This window comes from Nomascus leucogenys, chromosome 12 (genome assembly GCF_006542625.1).
Source record: "Nomascus leucogenys isolate Asia chromosome 12, Asia_NLE_v1, whole genome shotgun sequence".
Classification (NCBI taxonomy): Eukaryota; Metazoa; Chordata; class Mammalia; order Primates; family Hylobatidae; genus Nomascus; species Nomascus leucogenys.
In genome coordinates, this window is record NC_044392.1 from 8,895,240 (window position 1) to 8,911,991 (window position 16,752).

General features: G+C 41.6%; 1 protein-coding gene across 2 annotated transcripts in view; it reads right to left on the reverse strand.

The window, feature by feature from the left end:
- Positions 1-2,089: 2,089 nt before the first annotated feature.
- TRIT1 (tRNA isopentenyltransferase 1) overlaps positions 2,090-16,752 on the reverse strand; it is a 36,698-nt gene continuing 22,035 nt past the window's right edge. Inside the window, exons 3-11 of one of the 2 annotated variants that reach the window (XM_003273318.2) lie at positions 15,214-15,312; positions 13,983-14,128; positions 11,361-11,503; positions 8,942-9,053; positions 8,504-8,616; positions 8,252-8,329; positions 5,590-5,699; positions 5,159-5,276; positions 2,090-2,967 (exon numbers count right to left, since the gene is read on the reverse strand). In XM_003273318.2, the coding sequence (XP_003273366.1) occupies positions 2,798-2,967; positions 5,159-5,276; positions 5,590-5,699; positions 8,252-8,329; positions 8,504-8,616; positions 8,942-9,053; positions 11,361-11,503; positions 13,983-14,128; positions 15,214-15,312 (1,089 nt within the window). In that variant the 3' untranslated portion in view covers positions 2,090-2,797. The remainder of the gene's footprint in view (positions 2,968-5,158; positions 5,277-5,589; positions 5,700-8,251; positions 8,330-8,503; positions 8,617-8,941; positions 9,054-11,360; positions 11,504-13,982; positions 14,129-15,213; positions 15,313-16,752) is intronic. The other variant, XR_004032564.1, reaches the window with a different exon arrangement.

A 16,752-nucleotide genomic window follows, 5' to 3' on the forward strand; every position in this document is an offset into this window, starting at 1 on the left:
ATACAGATGAGCTGTTCTCTTGCTTAGCCCTAAGAATCAAGCAAAGTATTTTCAAGTCTAGATCTCTCTTCAGAATCAAAGTACTTTCTACCCATTTACAACAGCACTGCCTGAACTGTAAGAAGTATCTAAAGCCTAATCAAGACTTTTACTGACAGAAGCAGATGAACCTAATAGCTCACTGAGTATTGGAATTAATTGCCAAAGCCATTTAGATGGCACTGCTGGTGTGATGGACTGGAGGCTCTGGATACCTGGACTGGAGGCTCTGCTTGCCTTGGGATTTCTGTGGCCAGATTCCTCATTCTCACTCCAGGCTGAGCAAATAGCTCAAAGCTCTATGGTACTTTTCAGCTCTCAAATGAGATTTGGTATGAGATTTAGTAATAGAGTAAGAAAGGTGATCTAAGGTTTGTCCCGGCTTTGCCTTGCTCTGTGACTGGAACATCCATGTTTTAGGCCTCAGTTTCCCCATCCATACAAGAGATAAAGAATTCTTTCATCTCTACATTTACGACCATCACAAGACAAACTACTTTCCTTCCCTACACTCGACAGCGAAGTCATTCACAGGGGAGCACGCACAAAAGGGGAAATCTACTCAGGGCAATGCTTCAGACCAGAGCACCAGGCAGATTTCTAGTGAGTGTTCTGCCTCTCCCAGGCTCTTTGCTGCTGATAAAGGAATTTCATTTGGCTGAATTTACAATTTCTAGGAATATGAACAGTGGGCTCAACCACAGTGCCTTACACTTAGTAAGTGCTTCATAAATATTAGACACTTTGATTTTTTTTTTGTAAAAAAGTCCTGATTTCCAATTGCCATAGAGATAACAATGAGTTCAACAAGAAGTTACTGCTCCAGGTATTTCAGATGGAAGGATTAAAAGCTTTTTAACATACAATTATTAAAACTAGTTTTTCCTGCTTGTCTACTGAAACATTTTTAGGCTTTAAAACATACTTAGCAACTTGAACGAAGAATATTTCAGAGAAACTAAAGGTTCTTCCCTACAAACTGCCAGCTTAACACAGTGCTTAATAGCTTGAGTCTACCAGCCTCACCTCAATTCCAGCTCTACCGCTTGCTAGCTGTACTCCATTGCTGAGCCTTAGTTTCCTCCTTGGTTAACGGCAAAGGAAACAGCATCTCCCTCCCAGGGCTGTGTGAGAAGATAACGTATAAAAAGGACTTGGCACTGCTTGGCTCACAGTAAGTACTCATCTCCACTCCCACCGGGAAGATGTGGTTTCCCACCTTGTTAAGTCCTAAAGTATTTAATAAACTTCTTTGCCCAGAGAATAAATTTATTTTTGAGATTCAAATTAGTTAAAGGTGGGTGAGGCTCTGGAATTCAGCACTGTTTAAAAAGGTCAATCAAGTTAGATAGTTTTTTTACTCTACCTTCTCCTCTATGAAGTCTTATATGCATAGGAAACAAAACATTTACCAAGAATTGCTTTTCAAGGTCCAGCAGAAATGCTCCTCCTTCCATGATCCCTTCCGTTCCTTCTAAACTGAAATTCTACACAGCTCTTATGGCCTTTGATACTCTCTTGCCTGGATTGGTGTTTGGGTACACATGCAATTATTTATAAGCTCCCTGAAGGCAAGAACCACATCTCATCTCTGCATTCCCTTTAGCCTAATTCAGGGCCTCTCATATAGTAGATTCTGCACAAACAAAATGTATTTGAATGGGGAATTAACGCTTAAAGGGCAGAAAGTTTGTCTGGAGTGACAAAAACGTTTTGGAAATAGTGGGAATGATTGCACAACATTGTGAATGTAGTTAATGCTGCTGAATTATACCCTAAAAATGCTATATTTGATGTTATATATAAATAAGTATCTACTTAACATTGCTGGCAGCTCAGGTCACTCCAGAAAGAGGGTTTCAATCGGAAGTAATAGATCTCCAGTAAAAGACCCTCTCTAGATGTCTTCAAGGACTATAATGTGTTAAATAAACACCTGCTACATAAATGAACAGACAGCATGATCTACGAAAAATGTCAAATTTGAGAAAAAGCTATCATGTTGATAACAGAGCATACTGTGTATAAACTAGACATGGACTTGCATATCTTTTTAAGGATCAAAGAGGCTCTTGTAAATTTTTTATTTAAACTTCAATAAAAATATAGATTTGTAACTCAACAGAAAGACAGCAGTGATAATAACTCACACATGAGCAGCTCGCAAATTTCGAAGTCTTTGGTCTTCAAGTCCCATGTCACAGCTTCCTCAGTCTGATTCCCTCCTTCTCTGTAGAATTCCGAGAACTAGTTTGGTTCACTTAATCATCTCAATGGAGATGGCCCTTTCCTGCCATTCACTCAAATCTAGAACTCCCAATATGTGGCTCACAAATACTTCAGTCATCTACAAAAAGCATCTGGAAATTAGATAATTTTAGCCAGAGTCAGGGACATAAAACTTCTTTAAAGGGATGCAGTCAATCCTGGTATTCACCACAAAAAAGATCCTCATGTGTAAAAATGTGGAATCTGTGCCGCTTTTAATAATAGAAACTTTAAGGTTCAAAGAAAAAAAATGCTTTTCTGAACTACATCATTTCCAGACACATAAGCCACACAACGAGCTGACAAGACCTGCTGTTTCTATTATAGAGAACATGAGACTTTAAAACCACATCAAAAGAAAATGGTGGGAGTTTTTCTGCTATACAGAAAATTCTGCATAGCACTCCTCTGCCCAGACTGGGAGACAAACATACCCCTCCCTCCTGAATTGGATCCCCACCACCTTTCCAAAGGCCACTGGACATGTCTCTTAAACGCTGCATTTCAGCTCTTGATCATTCCGCCCTGGGGATCCCTTCTCTTTAGGTTCTTTGTCATGGTCTGGGGAAATACTCTGACTTTCTATGGTGTTGACAGCATCTGAGTCCAATCTTCTTCTTTTCTTCAGTTGGTTCAAGTGGGATTTGGATTTTATATGCGCTGATAAGACAAAATCAAACCAAACAAACAAAAAAACTCATTAGAATTTTCTAGAATTAATCCTAGAAGCAAGTAAAATTAACTATACAATGCTTTTCTTCAACAATAAACAGCAAGATCAACACATGTACTGGTATAGCTGCTTCGCATTTTTAAGGGAAGAATAAATTATATGTCCAGCCAGCTAGCAAAATAGAGTGAGCTACCACATATCAAGTGCTCCCTGCTAGGTACTTTACATCACCAATCCTCATGGCAGTCTTGTAAGATAGTACTATTCTGCTCATTTTATACAAAGGAAACTGAAGTTCAGAGAGGTCTTGCAAAATGTCCAAGGTCACACAGCAGGTAAACTCTTCTACTTAGACCTATATACCTCCAAAAAGAGATCCCACTTTCCAGAATCCGGTCTCTGTAGTATGCGGCTTCCTGTTATAGATGCATTTTTAACTTGTAAGGTTGAAAAGTTAGAAATTCAAATCCTCATCTGTATTGCAGGGCATTGCCTGTTGTCCTTCCTGGTCTGGCATACCTGTGCCTGGGTCAAAAAGGTCATGTGAACGACTCTCTGGCAAGATTCCTATTCTCTAGGCACATACTGCTCCAGGGAGACAGGAAGGTGCATTTATCACCGACGATCTCTTCTGAGGGTCCAAGAAGGAAGTCAAGCTAAAGGGCCACTGTTGCCTGCTATCAACTGCTGACCTGTCACCCCTAAGACAGTTCCCACCTTCTGACTAACTCATACAGGTTTATTTTCACTATCCTGTTCTTTTTTCAAGGAAATCTCATCTGGGAACACTGAAAGAGATAGACAACTAGTTTAAATTCTCTTTTATACATATTAAAAACGTCATTTTTAAGTGTTTAGAAGCAAGAATAAGTAAGGTAGAGGTTAGAATTAAGAGAAAAGCTTACTTGGGGAAAGAAGTCAGCTTTGTTCTCCAGCTAGAGCCTAAGGCAAAAAACGGGCTTCTAGGCTGGCTCTCCATGGCAGCAGGAGATGGGAGCAAGGACTTGACAGATGGCACTACAGAAGGGCTTACACAAGCTAAGCTCACAAAGGCTCACACATGTTGCTTCTCTAAGGCTATCCCTGAAGGACATTCAACAAATCGAACCACTAAGTTTCCTTTAGAAAAAAACAATCAGATACTCTCTTTCTCTTCCCCTTTCATCATTATAAACCAACGACAATCGAGGCTTCTTCTGCTGGTTGGGCAATCACAGCCATCCCCAGTCTCTGACAATGGAGTTCATTTTGCCAGTTACCAGTTAATAGACCTAATCATCCTATTGGTTGCTTTGGGGAGAAAAATCTACTTCTCTGAGAATCCCATGCAAAACAGTACTCTGAACAGAAGGATCCCAGCCGCTGAGTAAATGACAAGCCCCACTGTGCCTGAAAGCAGCAAACCTTACACCTATTTCTAAATACCATGTAAACTCAAGGCTTGGGGAAGAAGTCCTGGGCTTTGACTGGATGACTACAGAAATCTGAAAATCCAATGATGTGTGTGCAATGTCACTCTGTGGCAGAGGCAGATCCAGGCTCTAATGCAGGGATAGAGCCTTAGGGTGGGGCTGGCCCTGAGATGGTGGGGAACTAACCTTCTTTATACATGTGTGACAGGCTTACTTTCACACAGTTTCCCTTAACATCTTTTTATCACAGTTTTAGCAACTACCACTATGTCAACAATTACCTCAGAAGTTACTGGAGATACCACTTTTAAAAACCACACTCTGGAGGAGTAACTGTACTTCCTGCCCCCTCCCAGCTATGCTTCTGCTTCCAGTCTCCTGGATGAGCTGCCTGGCTTCCCTTACACTCTTACTTCTTGATCCAACCCCCACTGAATTATAAACATGAAAGGCCAAGAAACTCCTCCAAGGCAGGACCACAAAGTCAAGGGGGCTCTAGACAGTTAACTGCAGATCTCTTAGTATAAAATATTAATTCCAGCTGAAGATGGAGAGCATTTGATCTTCCTCTGAATCTCAGAATACAGAGACAACTCCCCAGTTGGGAGAAGCCTCCAAGGAATTTGAGCACAGGCTCTTAGAGGAATCTAGCTGTCCCTTTACAAATAAATAGACTCCAGGTTCAATCTGCCAAAGACCCTAAATTTCATGAAGTCAATGTGAACCCACCCTTATAGATTTCTTCATGCCCCTCCCCATACTCTACCTGCCCATTCGCGATCCCCAATGATGATACGATCACAGAGGTCACACATGTGATAACTTCTCTTGTTCTCAGCTTCATTGTACGGCATCTTTATTGGAGTGGCTGTAGGCTTGCGGCCCTAAAAGAACAAGGGTGGAAGGGAGTATTCAATTCAAAGAGATCTGGATATAATTCTCTATTAAGGGAAATGGGATTTTCCTAAGATTCCTTTTTCTCAACCCAGAGAGCAGATGGGCTGTATACAGATTTTAGCAACAACCTTTCTGAATGTAAAAGTAGAAAAAGCAGTCTCCAGGTATTAAAAAGCAGCCAGCCCTTCTTCTTTATTCTATGGAAAAGAAGGCCTGGTTCTTCAATATAGCAACAAAGGTGTCAGCTAATGAAAGTGCTCTGAAAACCAGACAATAGAATGTATCATGATTCACAATTACCTGGATGAAACTTTGCACGATTTCAAGAGCAGGTTCAAGAACAGACTCTTCCCACTTCGAGACATCAGATACCTCTAAGCCATAGACAGGGGGGACAATGGGACCAGGTCCTAATGATGACAAAGAAAGGTTGTGAGAGGTCAGCCTCAAACCCAATCTATTCTGCACCCAGGACTCTGAAATCCTCCAGGGAAATACATAGAGCCAAAGGACTAAACATTCTGACCATGCTATTAATTCTAACTAAACATGAACCACAATCCAAGAAAGACCTAGAGGTTTAACTGCTCTGCAGCCAATAAGACTAGCTACATAATCTGGATACATGGGTGCAGGATCTTCTAGATCAGCCAGGAAACCAGAATAGAGTTAACAGCTCGAGTGACCATTGTGTGAGCTACAAGACAAAGACAGCACATCGTAAGAAGAAATAAACTAACAGCTTTAAGTAAGTGCCTATTCTAAGTTCCATATCATCTTACAATGATGGCGATCTGTGGCAAGAGAATTCACAGCTTTCTTTAGGAGCAGATACTAGTCTCAGGTTTGCATATATTCCCTCAGCGGCCTGGGACTCATGAAATGCTCTGACAGCATGGGCTGGGAACAGAATCATATCAGCCAATAAGCCACAGAATCTGCGAACCAGAAAGAAGTCTTAGAATTGATGTAGTTGGGCAGCTTCTTTTAAAAACCTGATCTAGAGGGTATTCAAGAAACACCCCCTGGTAGACACTTCTGAATGAAGATGAGACTGAAGGTAGCAAAGAGTGCAGCAACAGGTATTTCACCCACCTGAGCCAACCATGTTGCAAGAGTTTAGTCTCTGTGGTTAGCTTCCCTACCTATGTACACACTAAATTGCCCTCCACAGCTAGGTTAAGTCAGTTGCCTAAAGGCAAAGGAGCATCGCCCATGGGCAAAAACATCAAAGGCCTTGGGATGCCAACGACTGGCAGGTGCTGGCCTTTTGATTGTGCCAACCCCAAATAAGATTCTTCATAAATTGGACTGGGCTGCACCTGCCACCACACGGAAAGGTGAGACTAGGAGGGTGCAGGCAGCATCCACAGCACACCTGGCCTTGGCTAAGCTCTGCACCTGTTTCCAGGCCACTCTACATTTTCCTTTCTCCTCTAAGCCCTTTGTTGGGCTTCTGTGCCCTGTCTAAGCACCTTTCAACAAGTTCTCGGCTCCCAGCTGCTATTTCTGGCTTGGGTCCAAGGCCAAGCTGGGGTGGGGAAGTCCCCCTGGCTTCCTGCCAGAACCATATCCCAGCAGACCAGCCCTGGCCAATCACGCACAGCTCCTGATTTACAGGGCAGCTGTGTCTTTCACTCCAGCACCAGGACGATGCCGGCATACACACGAATGAGGAACAGGCATATGACACACACTGTGCCATCAACTCCTCCTGCCACAGAGATGGAGGAATTATTGTGGTTTTACTACAGGAAGAAGTTCTAAATTATTACCAAAAAGTCTTCTGTTAAAGGCTTATTGTCAGACATGGGGATAAGAGAAGCTGCATTAGAAATTTGTAGTACAGCACTGAGCTTCAACTTCAGATGACACTAAGACTTCTATCTACCAGGACACGCAGAGAAAACAGGGTAAGCAGAAGAAAGCCCAACGAGCCTCTCCACACCAGAACTCCACTGGAGGGCTCAGGCAGAGTGGGAGCTGGGAGAAAGAATGTTAGCAGTTTAGTGGTCAACAGCAGGGATCAAGGGATGTATTTTCAGAGGCACCGAGTGGGGCAGAGGCTTCAGCTGGCCCTGTCTGTAGTTGAGAGCAGAAGTCTACCAGCAAAAGGTAAACACAGGATGATTCAGAAGCACATTTGAAACGTGTCCACAAGATAAAACTGAAGTTTCACCTATGCTTAATCTCCTTTAGCTCATAACCACACAGTTTTTACCCACGGTCCAATACTAATGCTGTCTTGCTAAAGTTACAGCTAAAGGAAGTAAGAGTAGTATAAAGGAGTGTGGACTCCGTCAGGCCTGCATTCAGTTATCTACTGCTGACTAGCTGGGTGATTTTAACTTCACTAGGCCTTCATTTTCTTATCTGTAAAAAGAAAAGAATAACACCTACCTTGAAGACTCAATAATATAACACCAAATTTAGTGCCAAAGACACAGTACAGAGCCAAATCAATGAGACTTTCCTTTCTTTTCCCGTAAAAATGCTGTTCAACTAAAGTTTCATTTGAAGCAATCTGAAGCACCATGTGGAGACGCTGGGAGAAATGGTGAAGGTGTCTTTTTATACTACTCATCTGGCCCCCAAAAAACACTGTAATTAGGAAATCTTCCCTACAGAAATCTGACTGCTCTTCAGGTACAAAACTGAAGCTAAAAATCAGCCCTGAACACCAACTCTCCAAACAAGGTGCTGCTGTTGTTCTTAGCTGTTTGCAGCCAGTATCCATCTGTTCAAGGCAGAAGGCAGACTCCTCAATGCAAACAATTTTTTTTTTCTGAGACATCACAAGAAAATATCCCTGGATAATCATTTATGTTATAGAACTTCCCTTAGGTCAGATCCAAAATCTTAGAACAGGCCCAGAATCTAAAATTCATTTTCTGGGTGAGCTGAGGACATCTACATTCTATTGAAAACAGACCCATAGGATAAGGAAAAACATGAGACTTACTGCTCAAAAAACGGTTTTTAACCCATCGGTTTTGTTTCCGGGCATATCTCTTAGTTACTTGTTTCAGAGCCTCAATACCTGAAAGATACAACAGATTTAGAGTATAATGTCAGACTTGGTGGACAAAAATCTCGGTTCTGAGCTGAAGGCTATTTGGGACGCTTTGAGCCTTGGCTCTTTCTCAGACCATACCAGCAGAGTACTCTGCCACCCAAAGATGTCCAAGACTAGATTTGATGGAAGAATTCACACCTTTCTTTAGAAGCTGGTTACTAGTCTCCAGTGTGCATTTTCCCTCAGTGATCAGGTACTCGTGAAATTCCTTGAAGCCAATTGATTGGAAGATACCATGTTGATAGTCCTGGCTGGGAACAGGAGGGTATCAGCAGATGAGCCATTGCTCCTAAAAGCTAGCAGGGGCTTTGGAGATGGACCTAGTTGAGCCATTTCATCTGTCAGATAAGGAAATTGAGATCCTGAGAAGTTACTGATTCTCTGAAATTTCCCCCTCCCCTACCCACCAGGTTACTTTCTTGAAATGTTAACTCCTGGGACTGTCTGAAAGATTAAAAAACTGCATCTGCAATGAAGGCTGATAAACAAGTAGACCCAAAACCAGTATCAGCGTTATGGTCTTTTGATTGTCTGCAAAATACGGACAGTAGGTCAGAATAACAGCCAAATCCTCACCTATTTTCCGAAACATTCTTCTGATTATAGCGTCTGTGAAAATCTCTTAGTTCCTCCAGGAGCCCAGCAGCAAGCATGTCATCCACCCTCTTATCCAAGCGCTCATCTAGAACTTGAATCAAATTAGCCCATCAACCAGCGAGCAAGTTGTAGGTACCTACTATATACTTACATGACGAGTGAACACACGGTCACAAAAAAAGAGAATTTGTCCAAATGGAAGAAAGAATTCAGATTCCAAAGATTATTATAATAATTCATACTTTACTAACATTTAAGACTTTGTAACTCCAAATAAAAACAGTCAGAATGAAGCACATGCCTCATTATATAGAGAAAGCATACAATTACAGCAATTGTGAAGGACAAATATTTTATTCTCATATGGAACGTATATCCCAATGTGTTTTAGAGGTGGCTGAGGATCCCCTGGTTTACCTTTCTTATTTTTAATTTAATGTGTCATTATACTGTAACTTAGTGTTACTTTATGTTTAAGAACCCCTAGATGACACCTTGGATAAGAACATGGAACTTTGATCCAAAGACATCCTAGATACGGCTGGGTGCGGTGGCTCACGCTTGTACTCCCAGCACTTTGGGAGGCCGAGGTGGGTGGCTCACGAGGTCAAGAGTTTGAGACCAGCCTGACCAACACAGTGAAATCCGTCTCTACTAAAAGTACAAAAATTAGCTGGGCGTAGTGGCGCGTGCCTGTAATCCCAGCTACTTGGGAGGCTGGGGCAGGAGAATCGCTTGAACCCAGGAGGTGGAGGTTGCAGTGAGCCGAGATCACACCACTGCATTCCAGCCTGGGCAACAGGGCAAGACTCCGTCTCAAAAAAAAAAAAAAAAAGACATCCTAGATACATTCTAAACTACTGAGCCAAGCAAAGCAACAAAGAATGAGAGGTCATACTTTATTATGAATCAGATACCATTATTTTATGCTGAACTGTAGAGTAAAAGTTTTTGTTTATAAAATTTCATTATTGAAAAATTACTTTTATCAATTTATGGTAGATTAATTTAACAACAGATTGTCACCATTTTAATTATGTTCTTCTGCATCTCTACCATTGTGATTTACTGGCCTACAGCAACAGTAACCTTCCTAGAAAGTTTGCATTTATTGAGGACCCATCATGTGTCAGGCACATTCTGAGAACTATATATGTATTAATTCATCTAATCCTTAATGAAGCTATGAAATATGTGTTATTACTATTATCTCTATTTTACAGGAGAATTGGGACACAGAAAGGTAAACTAATTTGTCTTACAATTCACATAACTAGAAGCTAGTGGAGCAGGAATTTGCTATTAGACAGTCTGCCTCAAGAGCCTGTGCTCGCCGGGTGCAGTGGCTCACGCCTGTAATCCCAGCACTTTGGGAGGCAGAGGCGGGCGGATCATGAGGTCAGGAGATTGAGACCATCCTGGCTAACACAGTGAAACCCCGTCTCTACTAAAAATACAAAAAATTAGCCGGGCGTGGTGGCGGGCGCCTGTAGTCCCAGCTACTTGGGAGGCTGGGGCAGGAGAATGGCGTGAACCTGGGAGGCGGAGCTTGCAGTGAACCGAGATTGCGCCACCGCACTCCAGCCTGGGCGACACAGCAAGACTCCGTCTCAAAAAAAAAAAAAGAGCCTGTGCTCTTCAGTGCTACACTCTACTGTTTGTCCACACAATGATGTCATCTTTCCAGGCCTATCATAGGCTACCTTTGCAAACCGGTCTCTGACTCCCCCCAAGATAATGTTCGTCATCCCTTCTCTGTGGCCCTACAGCACTCTGAAAATATATCTAGCCCAGCATTTATCACATAAATAATAGACAGACAGATAGTATCTATCTCCTTGTCTGTTGTCCCACTAGACTGGGAATTCCTTAAGAAAAGGCACTGTCTCTTCAACTCTGAAACCGAAGTACCACACAGAATACCCAGCACTTCACTGAATGCTTACTGAATGTTTGCTGGATGAATAAGTTACTACTATCACAGGACATAATTATACTTTAGCAACAAAGCACCATCAGGCTAGCAAGCTAATTATAAGGCATATTGCTTCTAGAACATTCTAGCCTCCAGCCGACCTTCCACAAGAGACTGCCTTCTTTTTCTCCTTTGGACCTTCCCTGTATGGCAGTCTCTTTCCCATTCCGTCCATCCCATCCCACTCTACCTGTGATGTCTTCTCCTAATGCCAGGGCTATCCTTTCTCCCTTTCCTAACAGATATCTAGGGGAATGGCACTATGCCTAAGTCAACAAATAATGATCATGATAATAAAATTAATAACTAATACTTGTTTAGTGTTTATTATGAGCCACCCATGGTTCTAAGCATTTTCTATACAGTAACTTATTACTCTAAGTTCCATCACAGATGGACTCTAGGGCATCAAAGGGCTGTTACCTGCCTGGTCAGCATGAAGCCAAAGGATGCAAGGGTTAGAGAACTTCAGAGGACCTCCAAGGGGACCACCACCTTCTTCTGTATGTTGACGACGGAGAAATTCACTATGAGAGATTCCTGTTTCTTCAAAAACTTGCAAGCTCCTAAGTAATTTAAAAGGGGAGGGAGGGGGCACACCCATAAAAACCAATAGAAAATATTCATTCTCAAGTAAAACAAGGAGAAAGGCTGTTTATTACACAAAGCCTCATTCTTGAAAGCCAGTCATGACAGTGTGTGCGTCTGTAGTCCCAGCTACTCAGGAGGCCAAACTGGGAGGACTCCTTGAGCTCAGGAGTTCAAGACCAACCTAAGCAGCAACAGACCCTGTCTCTTCAAAAAAGGGGGACGCAGAAAGGCTTATTCTCATTTTCTTGGCATTAAGTTCCAGAAGACATGAAGGTCTAGGGTTACTCCAGTCCTACAGCTACTCAGAAAAGGGTACTAAAGAAAACTTTAGGTAAAGTAAGAAATAATACTATTTTTCTAAAGATACATAAATTATTCTGAAATCAGTTAAATAGGTTCAGAAACAACAGGTTTCTTCTACACAAACAGAATGGTACTCACTCACTTTCAGATAAACAGTAAAAGAGCTTGTTTGGGACACTCTGTAACAAGCCAACAAGTCTGGTCTGGCTGGCGTGCCTTTCCCACAGTATAAAAGCATGTTGTACATCCAGCTCATCAGCTTTCTTTTTAAATATGTCAAATTAATGAAGAATGCTCCTGGCTAATCCAGTGCTCTACTGGCACAAAGATCACTGAGAAAAGAACTCACATACTTATTCTTAAGCCACCATCCACTTCTGTCTGTATCTATTATGTTATGCAGCACTAGGTAATTTAACTCCCAAATCTATACTCTACCACTCTGGGTGATTGCAACTTATCAGCCTGAAAGTGATCTTTCTCTTCCTGACCCAATTCTACTTCCTGAAACCCTAACGCAAGAGTGTAGACCCCCTTGTCTTTCAGTATCACTGGTTTCTCAAAGAAGATCTATGAGAAAAAATGTAGTAATAGATATCTCACTTATCTGGAGTTAAAATACAGCCTCAAGCCAAAAGAAAGATTAAAAAAAAAAAAAAGTCCTCATTCTCTAAATGAGACTCTAGAGCTCTTGCTTAGAACCTATTGACTCTTACTAAGAAAAAATTCTCAAACTCATTACTCGTTTAGACGCAGCAAAATGAGGAGAGGTGATAAGAACTGATTAGTAAAAGGAGAGAATAATAAACACCAAGCTCTAGAATCATGTAATAAAACAATCTAAAAACAAATGTTTATCATAATGTTCCTAGGTTTAAAAAAAATTGAATGTTTTCTATTAAAGTGTTTAAAATGTTTGGATACTGAAAAGTATAAACTTCATTAATTAAAACATGCATTCTTAATGGGGTTATATCGCCTTTAAGGGGGTGAAAAAACTTAGATATTACAATTTGTGCCCCACCCCCCTGCCATGCAAAGGACAACCCTACCTGAAGAAATCCTTTTCTTGGCTGAGTATTGCGGCTCATGACTATAATCCCAGTACTTTGGTAAGCTGAGGCAGGAGGATTGCTTGAGCCTAGGAGTTTGGAACCAGCCTGGGCAACACAGCAAAACATCTCTACAAAAAATTAAAAATTTAAAAAACTAGCCAGGTATAGTAGTGCACACCTGTAGTCCCAGCTACTCAGGAGGCCGAGGCAGGAGGATACCTGAGCCCAGAAGGTCAAGGCTGCAGTGAGCCATGATTGTGCCACCGTACTCCAGCTTGGGCAACAAAGTAAGACTCTCTCTCTTTAAAAAACAAAAAAGAAAGAAAAAAAAGTAATAATAATAATGAATGTTTTAAATCCTATATTCTAACATTAAGTTTCACTGAGGGGGGTAAAATTAGGAGGAAAAATATCAAATTCATTTGAGTGGAATACTTCACAACCCCTATGAATATGAGATGTTACTTTAATATTTAACCTGTATAACCATCAATAGAACAGGTCCTTCTTTAGATGTTCTACTATGCCAGAAGTGGTATCACTCCTAATACTGCAGAAAAATAAACCTAACATGAGGCTGCAATTTCAAAACAACCTAAAAAAACATGACCTTGTGAGTTCATTCACTACCTCTCTTCCCTACCAGATAGTCTCCATGTGCAAAGGTGAGCTGATCTGTGAGACAGTTTATAAAATCCACCTCCCACTGGGAAAGCTGCTGGGGCAGAACACGGCATTGCATCATCAATTATGAAACCCAAATCACAATGTAAACGCTCTGCATGCCAGAAAAAATGTATATGAAAACTGTTATACAAGCAAAGATCAAATAGAAAATGAAGCAACATTATATAGGCCCTAGGGGAAAACGATATTGTACTATGCATTTAAAATGTAACAAAGTAGGCTGCAATTATTTATTGAGGGAGTTGAACTGAAGCAATAACTCAGGGCCTCCCAACCTGCTGAGCCAGAACAACACATCAATCTCCACTAACTGCTATTACCAAATCTCTCTCATCACCTGGGCAAACCGAAGAACTGACTGCTCCCTAGCTGTAAAGGAATTTGGGGTCAGCGGGCCAGGCTTTCTTACCTGGCCACTTTGCGTTTGTCATGTGGATGCAGCTTGGCGGCCATTTCTGGGTCCACCTGGCTTAGGCGTTTGTGAAGTACAAGACCATCCTCCTTTTCAAGCTCCACTTTTCGGTCAATCACTTTCTCAGTGCCCATCTCCTGGGGCTATTAAATGATGGTTCAGAAGTAAATTTAATTCAACCAACACTGAGACAGTGTATGTGCCAGGCACTTTGCTAACTGTCAGGAATACAGAATAATCAGAAGATCTTGCCATATAGTGGGAGATCATAAACAGAAAATTCCAATATGCTGTGGTAAGTGCTATGAAGCCACAGCAAACAAAAGAGACAGAAGACTTATAGCATAGGGAAACACTTGGCTATTTGCTTCCTTGTCAGAAGTTCAAACAGGTACCAGGGCTAATATGTCTATTTTAACATATCCAGGAGTCTAGTCTTCTTAGCAAGGGTGAACGAGGAGACCAGGATTGCCAGTAAATGACAGTTTACACAGTCTGACCCTACACAGTAGCACCTACGTAAATAAGGTCAGTGTTGGACATCTCCCTGATATACATACTGTGCTGCCAGCCAGGAAATACTGAATCAGGCTAATGGCTAACGTACTGGTTTTTTTTAAATATAATTTTTCTAAAGAATTATACATATTTTTTTCTTGAATCGCATCTCTCTCTTTTTTTTTTTTTTTGAGACAGGGTCTCGCTCTGTTGCCCAGGCTGGAGTACAGTGGCGCGATCTCAGCTCACTGAAACCTCCGCCTCAAGCCTCAAGTGATCCTCCCACCTCAGCCTCCCTAGTAGCTGGGATTACAGGCACGCGCCACCACGCCTGGCTAATTTTTGTATTTTTAGTAGAGACGGGGTTTCACCATGTTGGCCAGGCTGGTCTCAAACTCCTGACCTCAGGTGAGCCACCCACCTTGGCCTCCCAAAGTGCTGGGATTACAGGTGTGAGCCACCACGCCCGGCCTAATGCACTGTTAATTTATATGGAGATGCTAATTAATCCACACAGCAACGTTTTTCCCACACACAGCCCCTTCCCATAGACCAGCCTGGAGGAACACACTTCACATATGGAGGTGGCATTTGCTTGAGAATATTAAGTAGGAAAATTATAGTTGCTGAGTATAAGAAATAGGCAGGAGTCAACCTTTCTCCCACTAAAACTAGCCAGCAAGAAAGAGCCATCCATTTCCTCAGTGAGTTACGAGTGAACTAAACTTACCTTGGTATTGACAAGAACTTTCCAGAGCAGAGATTCAATGTAATAATTGGTTCCTCCCACAACAATAGGAATTTTGTCTCGGGCAAATATATCTTCAATGTGAACATTAAGAAAGATATCACGATATCAAGAGAATCCTGACTCACTTTGGAAGGACACTATTAGCAAGAAACCACATTCATTTATCTGCAGAGCAGAGGAGAAGGGGTGGGAACCAAAATGCGTTGATACCAGCCCCCAATGTTTCCAACAAATTTCCAGAATCATGTCCAATCAGTTCTGGAGGGACTTGCAGAAACCAGAGACAAATGCATAGTGGTAATTCCTTCCAGCTCTGGAACTTTCTAGGTCTTGCTGCTAAAAGTCAAAGTTTTATTAGTATTCCAAATCAGTTCAACAAGCACAAGCCCAAGGACTCTCACAGAACCAAGTGTCAGATGCTCAGGAGGCCATCAAGGTGACATCCATTGCATGACTTTGCCTTCTAAGGCAAAACACAAGCTGGTTTCTCTAAGGTTCTTAGACTCAGTCAGTCTCTACCATCATGGAGAGACTATCAGTTTTGCCACTTGAGGCTTCACCAAATTAAGTGAGACGCACAGGTTCTGCAGATAAATAGACTTCAATTTCCAGGTTCAGCTCTTGAGCAAGTTACTCAGCCTGTCTGAGCTTCAGTTTTCTCACCTGTAAAAATCCCCATAAGCCTTAAATGTGACAATGCACAGAAATCCCCTACCACAATGCCTAAAAAATAGTAAGCCCTCAATTTAGCCACTATTGTTTTTACATCTCTGCTACTTTAAATTTTTCTCTTTAGAGTCTCCGTTGAACAGATAATTATCTGCTTTAAGAAGGCCTTTGCTCCTGAGAACAATTTTTTTTTTTTAAACAGGGTCTCACTCTGTCACCAAGGCTGGAGTGTGGTGGCGCGAAAACAGTTCACCGCAGCCTCGACCTCCCAGGGCTCGAGCCATCCTCCCACCTCAGCTCCCACCACCAAGTAGCTGAGACTACAAGCACACGCCACCACATCTGGCTAATTTTTGTATTTTTTGTAGAGGTAAGGTTTCACCATGTTGCTTGCCCAGGCTGATCTTGAACTCCTGAGCTCAAGCAATCCACCTACTGCAGCATCCCAAAGTCCTGAGGTTACAGGCGTGAGCCATTGTGCCTGGCCGAAAATAATTTTTTTTAAAAGACTTTCAATATCCAGGTAAATATCATTTACACATTTCTCCTTGCCAGCCAATCTGCAGGCATAGAGACAGACCACCTCTTTTCTACTAGAATCCCACTAACCCTTAAGTGGCTAAGGCGGGGTGGGAAGAAAGATGTTACCAATCAAGGATCATAAAGAAAAAACATTGTTAAAAAAAAAAAAAAAAAAAAAAAAAAAAAAAAAAAAAAAAAAAAAAAAAAAAATTGTTTGTTTTAAAAAGAGAAAACAAATTCTCTATTTCCCTCTATTGACAAGCAATTTCAAAAAAAAAAAAAAAAAAAAAAAAAAAAAAAAAAAAAAAAAATAGGAGCATACAATTT